The sequence below is a fragment of the Ooceraea biroi genome, chromosome 1 (assembly GCF_003672135.1).
Source record: "Ooceraea biroi isolate clonal line C1 chromosome 1, Obir_v5.4, whole genome shotgun sequence".
NCBI classification, from domain to species: Eukaryota; Metazoa; Arthropoda; class Insecta; order Hymenoptera; family Formicidae; genus Ooceraea; species Ooceraea biroi.
The window spans coordinates 457,366-476,523 of NC_039506.1; the positions used below are offsets into that span (position 1 = coordinate 457,366).

At 45.0% G+C, this 19,158-nt stretch overlaps 1 protein-coding gene across 3 annotated transcripts in view; it reads right to left on the bottom strand.

Annotated features, from left to right (window-relative positions):
* Positions 1-808: 808 nt before the first annotated feature.
* LOC105285445 overlaps positions 809-19,158 on the bottom strand; it is a 44,888-nt gene continuing 26,538 nt past the window's right edge. The window contains exons 1-3 of one of the 3 annotated variants that reach the window (XM_020033649.2): positions 15,688-18,350; positions 9,907-10,056; positions 809-1,230 (exon numbers count right to left, since the gene is read on the bottom strand). In XM_020033649.2, the coding sequence (XP_019889208.2) occupies positions 1,127-1,230; positions 9,907-10,056; positions 15,688-15,700 (267 nt within the window). In that variant the 5' untranslated portion in view covers positions 15,701-18,350 and the 3' untranslated portion in view covers positions 809-1,126. Of the gene's footprint in view, positions 1,231-9,757; positions 11,561-15,687; positions 18,351-19,158 lie in introns of those variants that run through there. The other 2 variants (XM_020033648.2, XR_895067.3) reach the window with 2 other exon arrangements.

A 19,158-nucleotide genomic window follows, 5' to 3' on the forward strand; every position in this document is an offset into this window, starting at 1 on the left:
AAACGCTCATTACTGAATTTTTCAAAGCGCACGTATACTTTTCCTAATCTTACAATAATAATTTAAATATGTGACACTCGCGCGCGTCATACAGGCTTTTCCATATATAGCCATAAGAGAAGTATTATTTCGTTATCAGCAAAAATCCGCGGCGGAAAGCCCTCCGCGAGGAAGAACGCATCTCGCTGGCGTCGCGACGCTGCACGCCGGTCGCATGTAGCGTCGCGGCGTTCTCGCGTCGCGAATCATTCACGCCTCGCTCGAGGGGCGCGCATAAGCACGTAAGTCCATACTGGGACGCATGCTTCCGTACGAATACGAAGTCCATAATGCGTGCGGTACGAGCCACGGCGCGCTCACCCTCTTTCTCTCTCCTTCTTTCTCTCTTCCACCCTGAGTCTCCTCTCTCGCACGCGAGTGCGCGCGCGGGGGGAGCAGTGGGGGCACGCTCGTATTCACCCCTTCAACACCCGTGGCAACACGACTGTGATGGTCCACGGGCGCGCAGCGATCAATGCCACCGTCGGACCCCTCTATGCTTCACCCCCCTCACTGTGCTCACCGGTCGTCATGACGACAGCATCCCTACCGACCCCACCAGGACCATCGTGGTGTCCTCGGTGGGGAGCGTAGGTAGCCGCGAAAGGGGTGACGTGCTCCCTCCCTCGTCTCTCCTCGTCTCACCCTCTATCGTCGCCATAGGGAGGAATTCCTAGGGAGACGACCAGGGGATTTTGACCCTCCACCTCCCGCACGACTCTCTCTCGCTGTTTCTCTCTCGCGTACTTTCTCTCTCTCTCTCTCTCGCTCTTTCTCCCTCTATTTCTCTCACCCTCCTCATCTTTCTCTGTCCGAGCGCGTGTCTCCGCGCTCGGCCATCCGCACGCATTACACGTATGTCCGTGCAACGGAGGTCAGGTAGGTCGCTCCAGGTGACACCGTATCGCCGGCCGCAACCGGCCGGTTTCCGTTGATTAGATTATCGGCCGGCGATCGTCACGAGCGATACCGCCGTTGTGGCTTGTACTGCGAAACTTTCGGATCCACGATTTTACGACTCGCCGTAACTAACGTTCTAACGATCAGCACCACGTTCGTCCATCTCTCGCGCGCGATGAGGTAGAGATTAATCATGGCGGGAGCAATGTTCCACGCGATTATGAACTCCGCTGTATTCCGTCTTGCAACTTGGCTGCTTCCGCTGAATTATGTAACGTAACTTCTGAAGGGCTGAAATATGAGAAATTAAATGGGGAAATTAATTTCCAGCAGCCCTTCCACTCCGACGTGTGTATATTTTATATGTATAGGGATATATATACATAAAAGTTTTATTTTCTACATGCAATGTAAATATATGTGCATTTCCCAAGAGTAACTATGGGGCTCATGGACTCTTGCACACTTTCAACTCTTTGATTGGTTCTCGCGACCAATCTCAGCAGATTGGTCGATCTTCGATTAAATTATCGAGGTCGATTTCCAGCTGGCTTAAAATGCAATTAACAGCTTCATTTATGGAAGCACAAAAACTGATTTATTACAGATGCAAAAGTAAATACACTTGAGCATTTACCAAGGATCGAGTGGCACCAAGTAAATAATCGGATAGCACGCGGTTGTTGCACTGCGCTTGATACAGTCATGTTTCCTCGGTCGCTAGTTGGATTATACGTACCCAGTACGCCAGGCTATGGATTTGCCACGCGTTGATTAATTCTCGACTGTTCAAGCCGCCCTTCAAATTGAATTCGTGCAAATCTTGGCTATTTAATCGCGACGCGGCAGCATCGTTTAGAGAATCCCATAGAGGTATCTTTACCAGGAATATTAATAAAAAGATGCGCAAAATGTATGCAAACGAGATTACGCACGCTCTCTATATTCACACATAAAAAGCGCAGAATAAAAACATACACAAGATACGAATAAACCATTTATTATTTAGTATGTCTCTTGCTTCTACCTGTTAATTTAACAGAACACGCAGCGTATGAAAATAGAATTTTAATATACGTAGAATTTAATATACACAGTTGACAGTGGACAGCAAAAGCTGCATTCTCTGCAATCATTCGATATGGAAGTAAAAACTGTATTACTTCCGGTGTGTGTAAGACAGAGCGAGACACCTGGGTCACCAAGCAGTGGTGACACGGGGGGCAAGGGGGAGCGAGCGGGTGTCCGATCCGCCTCTAAATCGAGTTACGCGGCCTGCTGGAGATAATGATATTTATGCGCGTCAAGTGTATGATGTGTGGTCTGCCACACATGAATTACGAATAGGCCGTGAAAGAAGCAGGAGTGAAAAGCGCGCGGGAAGTTCGAACGTCTGTTCCTCTCTCCTCGTCCCTCTGTCACGGGTGAAGGTCCCGTGAGATCCGAGTCCATGAAAAGCACGCGCGCATTTTTTTTGTGAAAACGTGATTTCCAAAGTTTCGCAAATTTTTAATGTCGTCGCGACTGATTTACGAGAAAGAAAGAGAGAGAAGTGAGCACGACAATATCAAGATTTGTACAACGTGCCGCTTTTGCGCGCGGCAAGCTTACGTCGATTTACCTTGTTTTACAGTGGCTTCCATTTATTTATTACGCTTGACTCGTGAAAGGTAATTATTGTAACCGATAAATATGTGATTATGACAACTCTCTGTCCCTCACTCCCTTCGCTTCGCTCTCTCTCTCTCTCTCTCTTTCCCTCTCTCTCTCTCCCTCTTTCTACATATATTATATAAATTACATTGCAATACAGCAATTCATAGACCGCAATGACATCACGCATAAATGCAACAAAATGTTATTAACGTAAATTATAATAATACCGTTGCATGCCAGTTACACTGGGCGCCGCGGGGAGATAAATACGCAACGAATTATGTGATGACTAACGCGAATGACCCACAATGCACAACTTCGAGTAAAAGGACAAAAGCCCGCGAGCTATTTTATTTGTCATGTAACACACACAAGGTTGCTGTTTTCGCGTGCGCAGTCTAATGTCGACAGGTATGCTCCACTGTCCAGATCCGGAAACGCGAAGTATGCCAATTACCCGATTCACGTGCTCGAAGTATGGGGCACACTACCCACGGATCACCGTGAAAATCATCAGCAGCGCAACAAATTTAAAATCTTTCGTATTATAACTTTGTACAATCGCTCGCAAAAAAGAAAATCCAGAAAAATTTAGCGTGCAGATATTTGATTCGCGGTAATTAGCAGTATTTCTGGTAGTAAAAAAATTGCGTTCGGATCTGCGGTATCCCGTCGTTAGCAATAACGGAGCGCTTCGGTCCGCTCGGTGGGCGCGCTGCGCTTTGAGCGAGCGCGTCGCGCGAGAGCGCGTAAATATTTATCGTGGATAATCCGAGTATACAGGCGTCTATTACAGCCGCCCTTCGTCGTCGTTGCCCCTCGGGCGGCGGGTTTGACCCCGAGGGACATTCCTGGCGTGACACGTAAGGTCTCTCTCGCTTGCCGCTCCGCTCCGCATCCGCTCCGACTCGCCGCCGTCCGAGCGAAAGAGAGAGAGAGAGAGAGAAAGCGAGAGAAAGGGAGGGTAGAAAGAGAGATGGAGAGCGTGGAAAAGCTCTGGTCGGTGAGCCGCGCGGGATTTTGAGCCACGAAGTTTTCGCATTGTCATTTGGGACGCAGCGCAAAAGAGAATGAGAGGGATGACACACCGAGGAGAAAGGGGAAGTTGCGCAAGCGAGAGACGAAGGAATGGCGATGTTGCGGGGTTGAAGGGCGGATAAAAGTGCAAAAGAGAGAGAGACAAAAAGAAAGACAGAGGCAAAAGTAGAGGTGCGACATGTAGAAAACGAGAACAGATTGGTGAAAGGGAGGCGGATGGAGGTGGAAGGTGAAAGAGAAAGAGCGATAAACAGGCGTATGAAGGACGTGTAATGAGAGAACAACGAAGACGAAGAGATGATACGCGGATGGGATGGAGGAGAAAGTTGGGAAGCGGAAGGAGGTGATAGTTTATTAATAATACGGAATAATGCTTCTGAACTTTATTACACTGCGTGCGCGCACGTTTGCGTTAAAATTAAATCTACCGCAAGTTTGCTTCTGTTGCGAGCGCAATTTTAATATGCTATACGCGATAGATGATTCTGAAAGTGAAATAATACGCAATAATGTGCAAGATGCAAACAGCTATAAGTGATATAGATCGTTTTATAATATAAAACGATAATAATATAATTGAAAGAGAGAGAGAGAGAGAGAGAGAGAGAGAGAGAGAAAGAGAGAAATATGAATGAAAACAAGTTATAAAAAATTCGCGTCGCAAGTTTTGTATCATGCAAATATCTAGAAAACATTTTAGTAACATCTTGATCCAAAAGTATTACCAAATATATATGACAAGATGCTACATGAACCATTAATAACCGTGCGACGGTGACATAGATATTGCAATCAAATATTGCAGAAATAATAAAAAACGGAATTAAATGATCACGTTTGCGGGACATGAAAAAAAGTCGCCGAAAAAGTCTACTGAAGAAATTAGCTCGTGTTTTACTTATGAACTTGTTTAATCTTTAATTATTTTTCCCGCCAAGGAAAATAAATACATGTTTAATAGCCAGCGTCATGGTAATGACGAAAGCGATCCCGAGAACGTCAGTTGCATAAAGAAGACGCGAGATCCGCGCAACGAAGTTGCCCCAGAAATCTATAGATAAAAATAATAAGTGCGCGCTAAATTAGCGCGCGAATAAAAATAATGAATATGAAAATAGCGATGTGACACGAGAGCAACGCGGCCAGCAACAGCTATGATAATGAAAGTCATCTTAACAAACGTCAGTTGCAAAAAAGGAGCAGCCAGTGTACGAGAGAGAGATCGAGAGAAAAAGAGGCGCGGGGAAGAAAAGGAGAAACGGAGAGGAAAAGAGAGAGGGAGAGACTGAACGAGGAGTACTCGGAGAGACAGGCGGAGGGAGATGGACAGTAGACCCTCGGAGAGCAGGAAGGAAGGGGCGAGAATGCGCGGCCCCTCCGCGTTCTACCCGCGCAGTCGAGGGTGAGAAAGGACGTGAGGGGGATGCTGGGTCCTCGATGGACCACCAGGATCCGCATCCCCACGGCGGCGTCTCGCGCGCAGGGGTTGCCGCAGCGGTGGGAGACCGTCAGGGGAACGTTAGAGGGGTGGGGGTGCTATATAAGGCCGGCGCGAGGGGGGGAGAGCTCAGTTCGTTCAAGAGGAGCGTATCGGTCTCATGTCGCGTCTCGGACGCACGATCGTTGCACTCGGCGACGACCACTACGACAACGGAGCGCATCTTGCACTCGTGGGATGCACACGCAAGTAAAACTTGTCCTCGCCAACGTCAAGCGAGGACTTTGAAGGAACTTTGGAAGACGCGAGGGATGGACTTTGCACCGGAGATGGACTACGACGAGAAGAAACGGGAACGAACCGTAAGTATCACACATCCTTGCTCTCGGTAGATCGGGAGAGAGACCGGATCTCTACCAGACGACGGATATGGAGGTGCTTCCATCATCGTCGCAAATTGTTCCCTCCGGAGGAGCTGGAGGAGCAAAAGGAAGAAACGTGCACAACGATCGATTGATAGGTCGATCGAGCGGTGCCGCCTCGCTGGACCGTGCGAGTTGGTGTTTCGCCGAATGCTTCGTGTTTCGAAGGTTGTGACATTAGCCAGCGTCCGGGCGACGCGGTGTCGACGAGTCCCTCCGTTTTCCGGTGCTCCTCAGTGGTGGCGCGTGGTGTCGGCTGGAACATTCGTTCGACGCGGAATACTCTCTTTCTGTCTGTCTCTCGCTCTCGTCGGATATCTTTCTCTTCTTCTCCGTTCTTTCTTCGCTCTGCGCTTAAGTTTAGTCAGACACGTAATCATTCGTTGTGTAACACGGTACGCTCCATTCTTCACTACTTGACCGTTTAAAAGCTTGCGTTTTATAACATAAAAATTCAAAAACTTGTCAAAATTTTAAGTGTTTTATAGCACTGTCCTCAATTTCGTTAAAAATACTAAAATACGTAATTTTTTAAGGATTACATTACATTATAGAAATAATTACAATTATTATATCGATGAATTTTGCTTATATCTTTCCCAGAACACGATGAGTTTCCCTCTCGTTCGCTTTCTCTCTGCTGGTGATTCGATTGGACGCACGGCTCTCTCGCTCTCGCACTCTCTCTCTCTCTCTCTCTCTCTCTCTCTCTCTCTCTCTCTCTCTCTCTCTTTCGCTCTCTTCCTCCCTCTCTCTCTCTCTCTCTCTCTCTGTGAGACGCCCGAGATTACTCGTGAAATTCGATTTCATTGGGAAACCGCCGCGCCGCGGGGGAGTCGCGCCGCCGGCAGCCCTCCACGTTTACGTCGGTACAGATTAATTAAGCGATCGATGCTTCTGGAACACGTGAAATTTGCATTAGCCAGCGAACGAGAGACGCGTTTGATCCACCGCACGCGGGGCAAGAGACGAGGGGGCGAGAGACGAAGGAAAACGTAGGAAAGATAGGGTTGCCAGAGGCAGGGGAAGAAAGAAAAAGAGAGATATGTACTCGCATATTTCAAATCTCTCCCGCGTTTTCTTTCGAAACGCGCGGATGCGAAAAATTGCACGAATAATTTTTGGATCGTAAATGCCAGTAACATCAAAGATAAAAGAGAAAGAGAAGAGATTTTTATTTTGCATTATTTATTCCATTTTTTTATAGCTTTTAGCACAGGAATTAGCTCTTGATCGGTTGAAAAATTTATTAGACACCTCTCATATTGTAGACATTTGATTTCCTTTTGCTGCGATATCCATATCCCGTATATCAGCTGTGTAACTGCTGGTATAAATACTCTCTCCGTTTGTCAATAGTATTAACCTCACATATCAAATTACGTTCGCTATTAATGAGGACACATGCCAGAAATCACGCTAGATTTAGGTATGACCCTAAAACCGTAAAGCGGTTAACGATATTCGATTTACGGGTAAAGTGGAGCGTTCAAATAGGTAATTTCGCATTTTGCTCGACTGTCTGACAGATAAGATGTAGCATTTCGATTTCCGACTAAGAAAGTAGTTGAGCGCGTACTTTTCTTCAAAAAAATTCCTCCAAAAAAAGGCATCGACAAGATTATTAAAATCTACTAACATACTTCACTGTGCACGTATATTTTTAAATAATGGTGAATTTAAATAACGAAGCTTAACTCTAAGTATTTATTTGATGTTACAAAACGCAAAATATACTTTAAATGTAAAAGGAAATGTTTAAAAAACCGATGCGACAGCGAATTACTCGCGAAATGCGTACGCTGTATCGCGGAGTGGATCGCGAGCGCGTCATTTCGCATTCTTTCAGCGTGGAACTGGCGTAAATGTTGGGCAGCACGAGCGTGAGATAGAATTAACAGCAGCGAGATTAACGATTATACTCTTAATCGAGTTAAATACCCGTACATGTGGCGGCCTTTGTAAGGGAGCCTTTATGCGCATTGTATGTACGTTCTCGCCGGATAAACTTGAGTGAATACAATTGCGCTGCAAAACGAGCAGAACGAAATCGATTCCTTGCTTCGGGAGATTACGCTCCAGCGGACACCGCTGGACAAAAACGCGCGCACTGTCTCCCCACGTATGTATTTCGCTAATGGATAGAACGCGCGGATCGCGTTTATTTTTCACGTGCGTTCTTTGATCTTAAGGTATACGAAAATCTACATAGCGAAATAGAATGTGGCGCGTGGCATTACACAGCGAGATGAAGCTCCGTCATTATCGAGAAATACGACGCGCGGGAAGTTTCACAGCTAGTAGCGAAAGCGTACAACATTTAAATTTCCTTGGCACGTTGCCAAAGAAAAGAGGGAAAAAGAGTGACGATGACGTCTTTTGTTCACAGCTAATTTTCCTTTGATCTTAATTGACTTTTCCAATTACGAGTTTAACGTGGAGTTTCGTATTCGACATCGGGCGTCAAAGCATTTGTAATAAACGGCGATAATGCCACGCGGAATTTAACATTTATTTCTCGCGCGTTTCTGCTAAAAAAAAAGAAAAAAAAGAGGAACGGAATAATCCCGCGTGCGTAACCGGAACATTTTAGCGCAGTGACGAGGTATCGTTGCAACGCGACGCAACGGCCGATGCCGCGTTAAGTACCCCCGACAGCGCGTGCATTACACCCCCGCGGTGATATTAATTCTGACCGGTTTGGGGATGAAAGTTTTCTGGACGTCGCGTCGCCGCGAATGCGGCCGGCGCACCACTCAAATCGCATTTACATCATATTTTCCGGCGTAATTTACATGTTGAGTCCCGGGCCGTGCAGAATTCCACCACTTCCACCGCACCCCTCTCACTCCATTTATCCGTCGAAAGCCGCCCTCTTACTTTTATTTACACGCTCTTTTGGATGGCACGCCCGCGAATTTCAGGTCGCGTTTTCGTAGCGGGAGAACGAGAGGGTGAAAGGGGGTGGAGCTGAGGGGGTTAGCTTAACAGAAGTATCTCGTCGCGCAGGGTCACGCTGAACCCACCTTAATCCTGTTAACCTATCAACACACTCAAAGCCTTCTATGCCGTGCAAAGATCCCTGCGTTCGCAATCCCATTAAATCCCTTCATCCAACGCGGCGCTCGGAATGCGTTGACTTTAACGGCCAGGAGATAATCTTCCACCGGCTAACATAATGTGTCCTTCCGCTGATTTAAGCAAACTTGGTAATCGGGCACGAGTTCGCCGCGAGTTTCGGATATACTGGACGACTGCCGTCGTCTTCGAGCCGGCTGCGGAGCAACTATGATTTCATTACCGCGAGCTCAACCGTAACGCCTAAGGGGATACTTTACGTTTTTTTAATGAAATCTCTCCGGGATATGCTGCTGTTTACGGGATTAATTACGGTGATTAAAAGAGACGCAAGAACGTAATTCGCGCAGGCTCCAAGAATTGCAAGACACCTTGCGCACCGCTACGTTAAACGGGACTCGGACTAATTATTTCACCCTGGCGGAATATTAATTATACACCGTATATACCGCGCGCGGTAAATAATGCAGGAACACGTCTCGCGGAATTTCTGATGAATATTTTGATAATAATTAATAATTTTTCGGTAGTACAGGGACAGGCTCTTTTCTCTGTGAAAGAAGCGAGAGAAAATAGTACGCGGCTTTGTTTTTTCCTCCCTGCTCCCTTTGCTCTTAAGCAGACGAAGAGAAAGAGAGGATCACGCGTCCGCTTGCGAGCGCGCTTGAATCGCTGTCGCGCGGCGCGAAGGGAAAAGTGGATGAAAGGTATCACATGGTGCAAGTTTTCATTTTGCCGCACCGTCACAATGCAATTGAATCGATGCTGCCGGGATATACAAGCTGTCGTCTGCGCGCTGCGAATATTTAATGAAGGTTGCCGTTAATGAGGCTCGGCCGTATTAGTATTAATTAACGCTGCGACGTCCGGCGCTTTCATCGCACGCACGCACGCATGGACGAATAAAAACGCTACATTAAAATAGGCAACATGGGGGTAGATGATGTCGTTCATCGATTTACCCGATCGTCAGCTATTTACCGCGAGCTACGCATCCTCGCTAATTCGCAGGTGTAAATGCACGGATTCATTTACGAAGAGGATCGAGTTACGCGAGAATCGAAGTACTACTTTGTGTTAAACTCGGTTAAATTATTAAATAACACTCGTGACGTTATTCATCGTGACATTATTATGCTTAACGGTCCTCATGCAACTATAAGATATTTATATTGTATCTATACTTCAATATAAATGGTTTTTTTATTTTTTTAAATTCAAGTGACAAATCTTGAAATAAAATAATTCCTCATGTGGAATATAACGTGCACTTTACATCTCAGGTAAAGGTCAGATCAATGAAAATAAGTTGTAGTAGTTTCGAGGAATTCTTACCATCAATCTTCTTTGTCAGATGATTCCATAGTTTCTTGGAGAAGTTGTGATGAACTCGATCACGCTTGTACATTTGATCGGTGCAGTGCAGCGGATTCTTTGCCGGATTCCGTAAACTCGGCAGCGAAATTGTCTGTCGTCTGAGGATCTCTGGAAAACCGTACGATTCATAATAAGTTTGGTCGTACTTTTCTCGATACGACATTCGTGATTTCATTTTTGATGCGGATAAATAACACGGCTTGTGATTCACATTCTTAATTATTTTATATTTACAAATAAACGCATTGGGGGAATTAATAGTTATCTCACAATTGTTAATCACTTAAGCGGCGCATGCTTTATGCACAATTGACACTATTCGCGCGCATTTAAATTATAATTAATTTACACGCATACAAGACAAACGTGTGATCAAAATGTTAGTTTGAAAATTGAAGAAAGCATGTTGTCACGTAACATATCCGAATGAATATTATCACTATTATCACAGACATTGTGCACATGGCGGGCATGGTCTAGCCCGTCATTCAGCGATTTTCCGACCAGCGTCGAATCGCACAATTGATTGTCTCGTCCCATCGCGATGCGGATTAATGAGCAACGAATAGTGTCGAGTGCGCTGCCGCGCATTTCGCGCGAAAATTAGAGCGCGCATTGTTCGAGAGGCTGCGGCTGCAGAATGCACCGGAAAGAAATTGGGCGCATCGCCGAGAGATCATTACGATATCGTCGACGCTCCCGATGGACGACGACAGGGAAGGGGGGATGCGAAGGGATGAGAAGGGTTCGATTAGCGCCGACGCTAAGCGACCCTGTGTCAGTTTTAAGCTGCGTGCACACTGATCTGTTCCTCTCGGTGATGACGTTCACCGTATTTCTTCTTTCTTCTTCGCTCTTTCCAGAACACGGGTGTCTGATCATTTTATTTTAAGTACAGAAAGCGTAGGAAGGAAGAAAAGTGCAACTGAGGACAAGACATCCTGAAGAATGATGAGTGAATGACTTGAATCAAATTTTAAATTATTCGTGTTTGAATTGTGCAAACACTCGTTTGTTGCACTTCACAAGTCGCTAGTTATTGCTTCCAAAGTAGTCACTTGTGTATGTATGTGGCTTTAGACCTGATCATCTACATTTTGCGTTGCTGCGGCAGGGAGACAGACAGAAGCGCGTGGAGAGCAATAGAGACGTATACAGGATGTTCCAGGGATCGCATACTTTCCTCGAGCAAACATTAAACCAAGATCACTATCACTATTTGCTTTAGTATGAGTTTGAAACAAAAAACACTTACACAGTCACTAAACAATCCTTATTTTAATTATTAAAATTTAACTTCATTCAACTTAAAAAAATTAGACAGAACTTCCTTAATTGAGTCTTAAGGAACATTTGGCTCCAGACTGGCGGAAGAATTCATAGACGAGGGGTACGATTTCTGGGGCACCCTGTACACGACGCCTCCGATGCTCTCGCAGGCGTAGGAATAGAGTGCGAAGCCCGAGGCCATCGCTAACGACGCCATTGTCAGCGGCCTGGCCATTGTGCGAGACGTCCTGTACGGAGCGCCGACTCATGGCCGGGATCGGCTCTCTAACTCTCTCTCTCTCTTTCTTTCTCTGTCTCTTTCTCTCTCGTATATATTTCAGAGACGAATAAAACAAATCATTCGGCAGTGACGACGCGATGGGACGCGGGCGTGCGATCGATTCGCGCGAAAATCCACAGGGAAAAGGCATCCGCGGTTGATGACTCGCTTACGCCGAAAGCTAAACGTCTGATTTATGACGAACGCAACGTCGCGAACACACACGAGGCTTTTACAAGCTGCTTCTTCGTATATCTCGCAATCAAGGATGATACTAATGGCGATCAATGACGTCTCGAAGATGCCCAACTCTGAGCGATTAACTTGTAATCTTGTATCGACTCGATATTGACTCTTGATTTCAATGAAAAGAAATTTTCGTGAATGATTCTTATGTAATCTCAGATTTTCTCAATTTTAAGATTTCCTATTTTCCAATTTTTATCTTAACTTTTATTCAATTTTTATCTTAAAGCAACGCGTAATCGTTTATGAGGTTGGATAGCCTCCGGGAAGCCATGAAAAATTGGAAATCGATCAAGTTTCGTGAAGATTAAATGACATTGCTTTAAATTATTATTGACAATCATAAAACTGTAAAGCTTGACTTTTGACGCTTCCTGACGCGAAGCTATCAGCTTTCATCGGTAGGCGGCATCCGCATCCGGTTATCCCTCGACCGGAAGGTGGCCCGGAGATTTGGCGAGCTTTTCTCGTCACCTCCGAAGGTATTAAACGGGACAACAAAACTGGAATCGTCCCGATATCCTTCCGCACCGCCACCCCTTCGGACTCCTTCCCCTCGAGTCGTCACATTGTGCCTCGCACGACAGATTCCAAGCGCGCTCGTTGTGTTCGTAAAACAGCCACTTTTCCATCTGGTACTCCCCGAGTGCCCTCAAGCATTCTTTGTTCGATCTCGAAGTGCCGTGCCCGCCTTTCCTCGCCTCATTCTCGTTCTCCTTTTCCGCTCGTCTCGGGCTACGTGCACGCTCTCTTGCCATCTCCCACCTTCTCTCCTTCTCACCTCGCGTTACATCCCCATTATTTTTTCCCCTTTTCATCGCCTTACTCATCCCTCGTTTCCACATCCTCTTCGTGTGGTGAAGACGTTCCATGGGAAGATGCGTTCGATTGAATATCGATTACGCTCGATTTGAAACGCGCGTAATGAGGGGGGCCCGCTCGCGTCAGCTCCGCGCGCGCACGCTACGACGTGAGTGAGGAAAAAACAGTTAATAGCGCGGCGAAAGAGGGTTGGCGAGAAGGGGTGGGCGACAGGGGGATATCGAACTAACCGCAAAGAGCTTTCCCGATACACCAGGGGTACGATACGACGACGAGAGTGGCAAGCGTATGGTCGAGTGGAGAAAGCAATTTGCTGCTTGTAAATCGGTTACACGGAATGCCGTGTTTCCGACGGCGAGAGCTTTCCGTGGACGGGTTATGACAATCGCTATTTACATCGATCAAGCATACAATTGGAATCTAAGCAACAACTGACCCGTCCCTCTTTTTTTGAAGGACAGAAGATGACGATAAATATTACGGTCATTTTCTATGAGTGGACGTCGATTGGAAATAACCGCCCCTTCCATTAATACCTTTCCTGCGTAGATCTTTTCTTAGTATAAATGAATCATTGCCTGGCGATTACATAAATCTCAAAGTGATGAATAATATTTTTTCGAACACGAAATTAATAGCGATATCTTTTTATTACCTGTATATTTACCATTATGTTAGAATAGAAAAATTTTGTACTTTGATGGTCCTTTAAGGAAACCTCTTAATACTTAATAACCTACTAATCTCAAACGTTATAAAATAATTATATAAGAAAGGGAGAAAGAGAGATCCTCTTTTCCATTCGAAATGCAAAATCAACGATTTATGCTCGACAAGGACAACGGTGCCCATTTCACCGGTAAAATGCTCGTGATTCAGCCAGGTTTTATCAAAGGGTTAATTGAACATAAAATCATCAGGGCAGGAGCTGGCAGACCTCAGTGCAACTTTATTCGGCCGCGGAGAGGCGACCGTTTCAAAGGCGGCTTTTTTCCGGAATCTCTTTCTCGAGATTGAACGGGATTGAGACAAGGGAACAATTATCAGGGCCATGTTGCCCTAATCCGAAAATCCTGTTACTCGCGATCCTCTCCTCCGCGTGGCGTCTACTATTCTTTCTTACGAAGACAAACTTCATCTCCGAACTGTAGACGACACGGCACGGCGCGATCCCCTCTATTATATCTCGCCAACGATTTGCTGGAACTGCACATCTCGATCGTTCCTGCCACCAAAATTCTGCCACTTCCGCTTCTTCCCTGAAAGCTCCCTCCGGACATTCCCAATCCTCGCCCGTTCGTCGCGTCGACGCACGTCGATAATACGATTGCACGCAAGATTGTTCGAGAAACGTGATATCTTTCAAAACTGGGTTACCCTGGGTTACCCTGGGTAAACGATAAGAAGAATCCTGGCAAATATTAAAGTGCTGGACATGGGATAGTCGAATCGAGTGACCGAGTTTAATTAAACGTTCAGAACAAGCGAATTATCGCACCCGCAATATGTTCAATGCGGTCAGTAATTATTTTCGCTGCGCTTTTATCACAGACTGAAATCGTCGCGCTTCGATTAAAAGCGTCTAACAATCAGCGTCACGAAAACACACGGCAAAACTTTGCATATATTAAACGGAATATTCCTTGACTCAGCAATCTCTCGGCGTCATAATATCCGGTGCGAAGCTGTTGCGTCTTTAAGCAGACGCTTGACGCGTCGCAATAAGCTGCATAAACATTATACATTATCACAGATGTTTAATTAAAACATCGAATACTTGCGAACGGGGACGCATCATTGCGCAATATATTCCTCTTAGCTTCTCTCTCTTTTTCTTTTTTTCCCCATTCTTTTTCTTTTTCAGCCTTCGTGTTCGCCATCCCTCGACAAACAATGGCGGTCCATGGGGACAGAAAAGTTCGAACAGTTGAAGTTTATTTTCTCGTAGTGCATTCACTGACATTAAATCTAGATTAATTTGATCAAGATGAACGACATGATCATGGCATTCGGTGTATTCGCAAGGGTTAATTAATCACGGACGCACAGAATACCAAACACTACACAATACATGAAATTTCAAACTGCCAATGCCTGAAGACACATTTAGATAAAAGAAAAAGTAATTTTTATCAAACTCTTATTCTATAGCATAAACACTGTCGCAACACATTTCGTGTCTTCTTCATTTATCATTCCTTGAGACAGTATCATTCGCATGGATGGATAATAGAGCTTAGTTCTCTTGCGGCCACGTAACGGAAGAATTTTTCAATTTCCCGGTTCGATGTGGAGTTACAAATTGAAACATTACAACTCTGACATTTCGAACAACTCGACTTTTTCCATTATTTTTTCCCCTTTCTCCAGTGTAAAAAAAGAGACAGTTCTCCGAGACACAATCGTAATGTTTCAGTTTTGTAACCCGCCCGTTGATAGATTGAAGAATAAGTCTACTGCACATTATCAATCACGTTAATTCATTGCACTCGCAAGTTACGTCAAATTTAATATCGCGCGCTGTAAGCAGCTAAATATCGAAGTGCTTGAAGAAAAATTCAATTTGCTGGCGAACAAGTGAGGAAGAATCCGATGGTTATTTAATTTCTTCACTCTCGTGTTTTCACGAGAAAAATATCAATTTTCCGGGACCGCGACATTCGCTGACAGAAGCGAAAAAGTTTTGGAAAAAGATCGATCAATCACAGTCTTCTCGAGAGAAGACCCCGAAAATGACCGATCGCGCTTAAATACATATACGCGAGCTCTACATACGTTACGACGGGATATCTTTCCGTTCGAGCGCGTATTCGCGCCCGTCCGACAGGCTTTCCCGAGCTCTTTAAAAGGATCCTGGGCGAAAATGGCGTTGCAGCCGTCGCTGTTTTATAAACGCGCGCACGTACGCATCGTCGATTACCGCGAATAACGCCGCCCTCGTCCAAGATCTTTTCTTAACGGCCACCGGCCATTGTACCTGATCCCGCGAACGTGTTTGGAACACGCCGACAAAATCCCCGGGGTAGCCCGGCTGCTGCAAGCGCGCTCGCGTCCGACAACGCAACAGGATAACTTTTATACTTCCACCCCTTCGAGTACTACTTCTTCCTCTCTTTTCCTACCTTTCTCTCTCATTGTGCCATGTCGACGACTCCTGGCACTTCGTGGCGTTTCTAAAACAGCCACTCTTTCAGTCGACACTTTCCGAGGATTTCTTCGTATCCGCCTGCGATCCTGACGCGCGCCACGTTGTCCTGGTTTCCCATTTCAACTTCTTTTCTTCTTCGCTCCTCTCAACCTTGAAAATCGACGTATGTTTTACATAGCGCATATTAACTTTTCCATTAGTAAGAGAGAGAAAAAGAGCGATATTTATATCAGTATGTTTTACACTTGTCTTTATCATACTTTGTTGTAAAATGTGATGGATCAGATCATTGGAAAACATAAATTCGTCTTTTTTTTCATTTTCTCTTGTAATCTACTGTATACTAGAGGGTTTTTCCCGTTTAATAAAATATTATTATTATTATTATTATTATAAAAGAAACTGATATTTGATAAGATAAAGCTAATAAAAACATACGTAAAATGGCATAGTCATGTTTTCGAGAATCACAAGCGCCTGTAGTGAATAATGATTATCATTCGGAAATTGACCGGTTCCTTATCTCTTGCGAGAATAGCTTAGATTTTCCAGCATCACTGCTCACATTCATCGCGCATTCAAGACGCACAATGCACAATGGATAACACTGCAATGAAAACCATCGGGCCTGCCTCCAAGAGCGCGTGTATCCGGAAACGTGACGCGAGCAAAAGCGGGAGGAGGAAGCAAAGAGGAAGATGTGCGCAGGAATAAGGCGGGACCCGATATAAATAAAAAAAGAAGAGCACGTCACGATTACCGACTCTCGCTTTCGTTCTTTTTTTTCTTCTTCTTTCTTCTGCATACCCATGAAGATAAAGAGAAAGAAAAAAAAGGAAGAAAGCGGCATGAAAAGCGCGCGATAAAAAGCGAAAAAAACCGACGAGGAGGAAAAGGGGGAACGGCTCTATGGTATACGGGTAGACGCCCGAAAGGCGAGGTGGGAAAGAGGGGTCTCAGTTTTCCGCGGGGGTTGGAAAAATATTTGCATATACCCCCGATCCTCCCCTCTTCCTCCCTCCTTCCCTATATTGGCCGCGCGATTCCCCGATATCGGCTCCGGCGTCTCCATATTCCGAAGTTTCGCCAGCCGAAGCGACTTTTGCATCGAGCCTCCGCTTCCTTCCCCTCTGTATTCACCCCCTATCCTCTTCTGTCCTCCGTTCCCTGCTTCCTTTATCTCGCGCTCGCGTGTCTTTTCTTCCTCTCTTTCTTTCCTGCTCTCCTCCCACAACGATCTTCCTTCTCACTTCGCTCGCTCGCTCGCCTCCCTTTCTCGTTCTCTGTCTTTTCTTCCCGTTGGCGCAATGTGCATCACAAAATATGAATCCTTCGCCGCATTGTCTACTACAGCGTTTCTCGAACTTTCCACCATTGTGCGCGAATGACGAGGGGACAAAAGAGAGAAATTAAGAGCCATCCTCAATGAGCGCGAGATGAAGTGTCGCGGCGGCGATGGCGGTGCCCGTAATTTGCATTGATGCACCGGAGGCTGCGTTCGCGCGCATACATAATTATCCCGCGCGTCTTCTTCCCCCGTTTTCCGTTTGGATAAAAATCGTAATTTGCGGCGCGCATCTTTCCCAATGTAAAGAAATTTTATTTAAGGCGCGAACGAATCTTTCTCTCTAAAACAATGCGCGGCAAATCGAGCATTCGAGCCTTCAAATTTATCGATTTCAACGTCGTTACATCATAAAGGATCGCTCATTAATAGATACGCGATAATTCGCATTTCCATATTTCCTACGTGCATAAAAGTGTAATTAGGTTTATGCATGCGCGTGCGTGCAAATGTGGTGTGACAATACACAAATTTCTCACTAGCTGTTTCACTCTCCGATTTGGCTTGCGCAAAAATGGCGATCTCGACCCCGCAAGAAATCGAATTACCGCATTATTATTCGGGAGGATGCAATCAATGACCGGTTTGTTTGCCGATACTTTGAAACGGCGTGGCTGCGAGCAGATGGTGACGGGGATCGATCGTTGCTACGCAGCCTCGAAAAAGGCGAATGGCCAATGGCCAAACGAAGGCCGTTGTCCGCCAGACACGATGATACATCCTGCGCGGCAGGCAGATACGACTGGTCGTTACAATTTTTAATTGGAAATTTTTCGGAGACAGAGTGTTTCTAATTGACTGCCGAAAAAGAGTAACATAAAACAAACGAGTGGAAAAAATATAAAGTTTTTACGGTATTATTGTCTGAAAAGGCCAGCGCGTTCGTCAGTTTCAAATATTTTTTCAAATGATGAATGTAACATGATATTCTTTTGATTTTTGAAGTATTTAGGCGTATTTTTGAGAAAAAGACATTTGTAATCGAAACATTTTTACATCTGGATCACGCTTTGTCCATTTGTCGCCGTCGTCGTCGTCGATAAATAACGGAATTTCGAGGGAGATTCGCGTCGCGCAGCGTTATTTCGCCAGATAACGGTCGGGATCAACAATGTGGGGAAAAAGATAATAGCTACACAGTATCACTCGTATTATGCGAATGATGAACGATGACTGTCTGTACTTAGCGTCCCGTCGCGTCACGTCACGTCGCTTTAGACTGTGTCATGTGTTACGTGCTCCGTCATTCCTGATGATGTATGAAGAAGGGTCTTGGTTTCTTAAGGGCTTACCTTTCCAGGCTAAACTCGGATGCCTACGATATTAGAGGAACTGCAAAGACGACAACCGCTTCGTCCGCGACACCACGATTCTTACCATACTTTATAATGCTATCTTTAGTTTACTGCACTAAATTTTTTAAATTTATAATTGGATCAGTATTTTAAAAATATCTAGCCAAGATTATCTTTTATCAGATGTCCAACTGCAGGAGACGTTTTGTCCTTTTTCTAGATAAAACAATATTCATTATGTCAGTTCTGCAGTTACTGTCAGTACGACCTACTTTAAGATATTGCAAACAGATTCGCATGTAGATTGACTGTTGGGAACTATTATTTTATCTGAAAATGAATTTACAACTTAATTGTATCGAGATATTGGGTCAGTCAAAAAGTTTGAGTCGATTCATATATGTAATACATCACATACGTATAATAATAAGACAACAATGTTAATAATGTCTATATCATAAACAATAATGTGTAATCATAAACAACGATGATGATTACTTAGTAATATTTTACATAAAAATTGAAAACCCGAAGAAAGCCTGTTTTATTTCTCCCGTCTGACTAGAAAAAGATAATATATACAATTTAATCGCTCTTTGGATGAAAATTATGAAAGTTATACGCTTCTATATTTTGTTCTATATCATGCTGAGGGGAGAAAAGTCCCTTGTATCCCAATACTGCTAAATGACAATATTCTTTCTCCTATATCTCACGCATCCGGGCAGAAGCACGGCTTTATCTTCTCAGGGACAGGCATGCCTCTCATTTGGGAAAATATCCTGTCACACTCTTATCAACGACG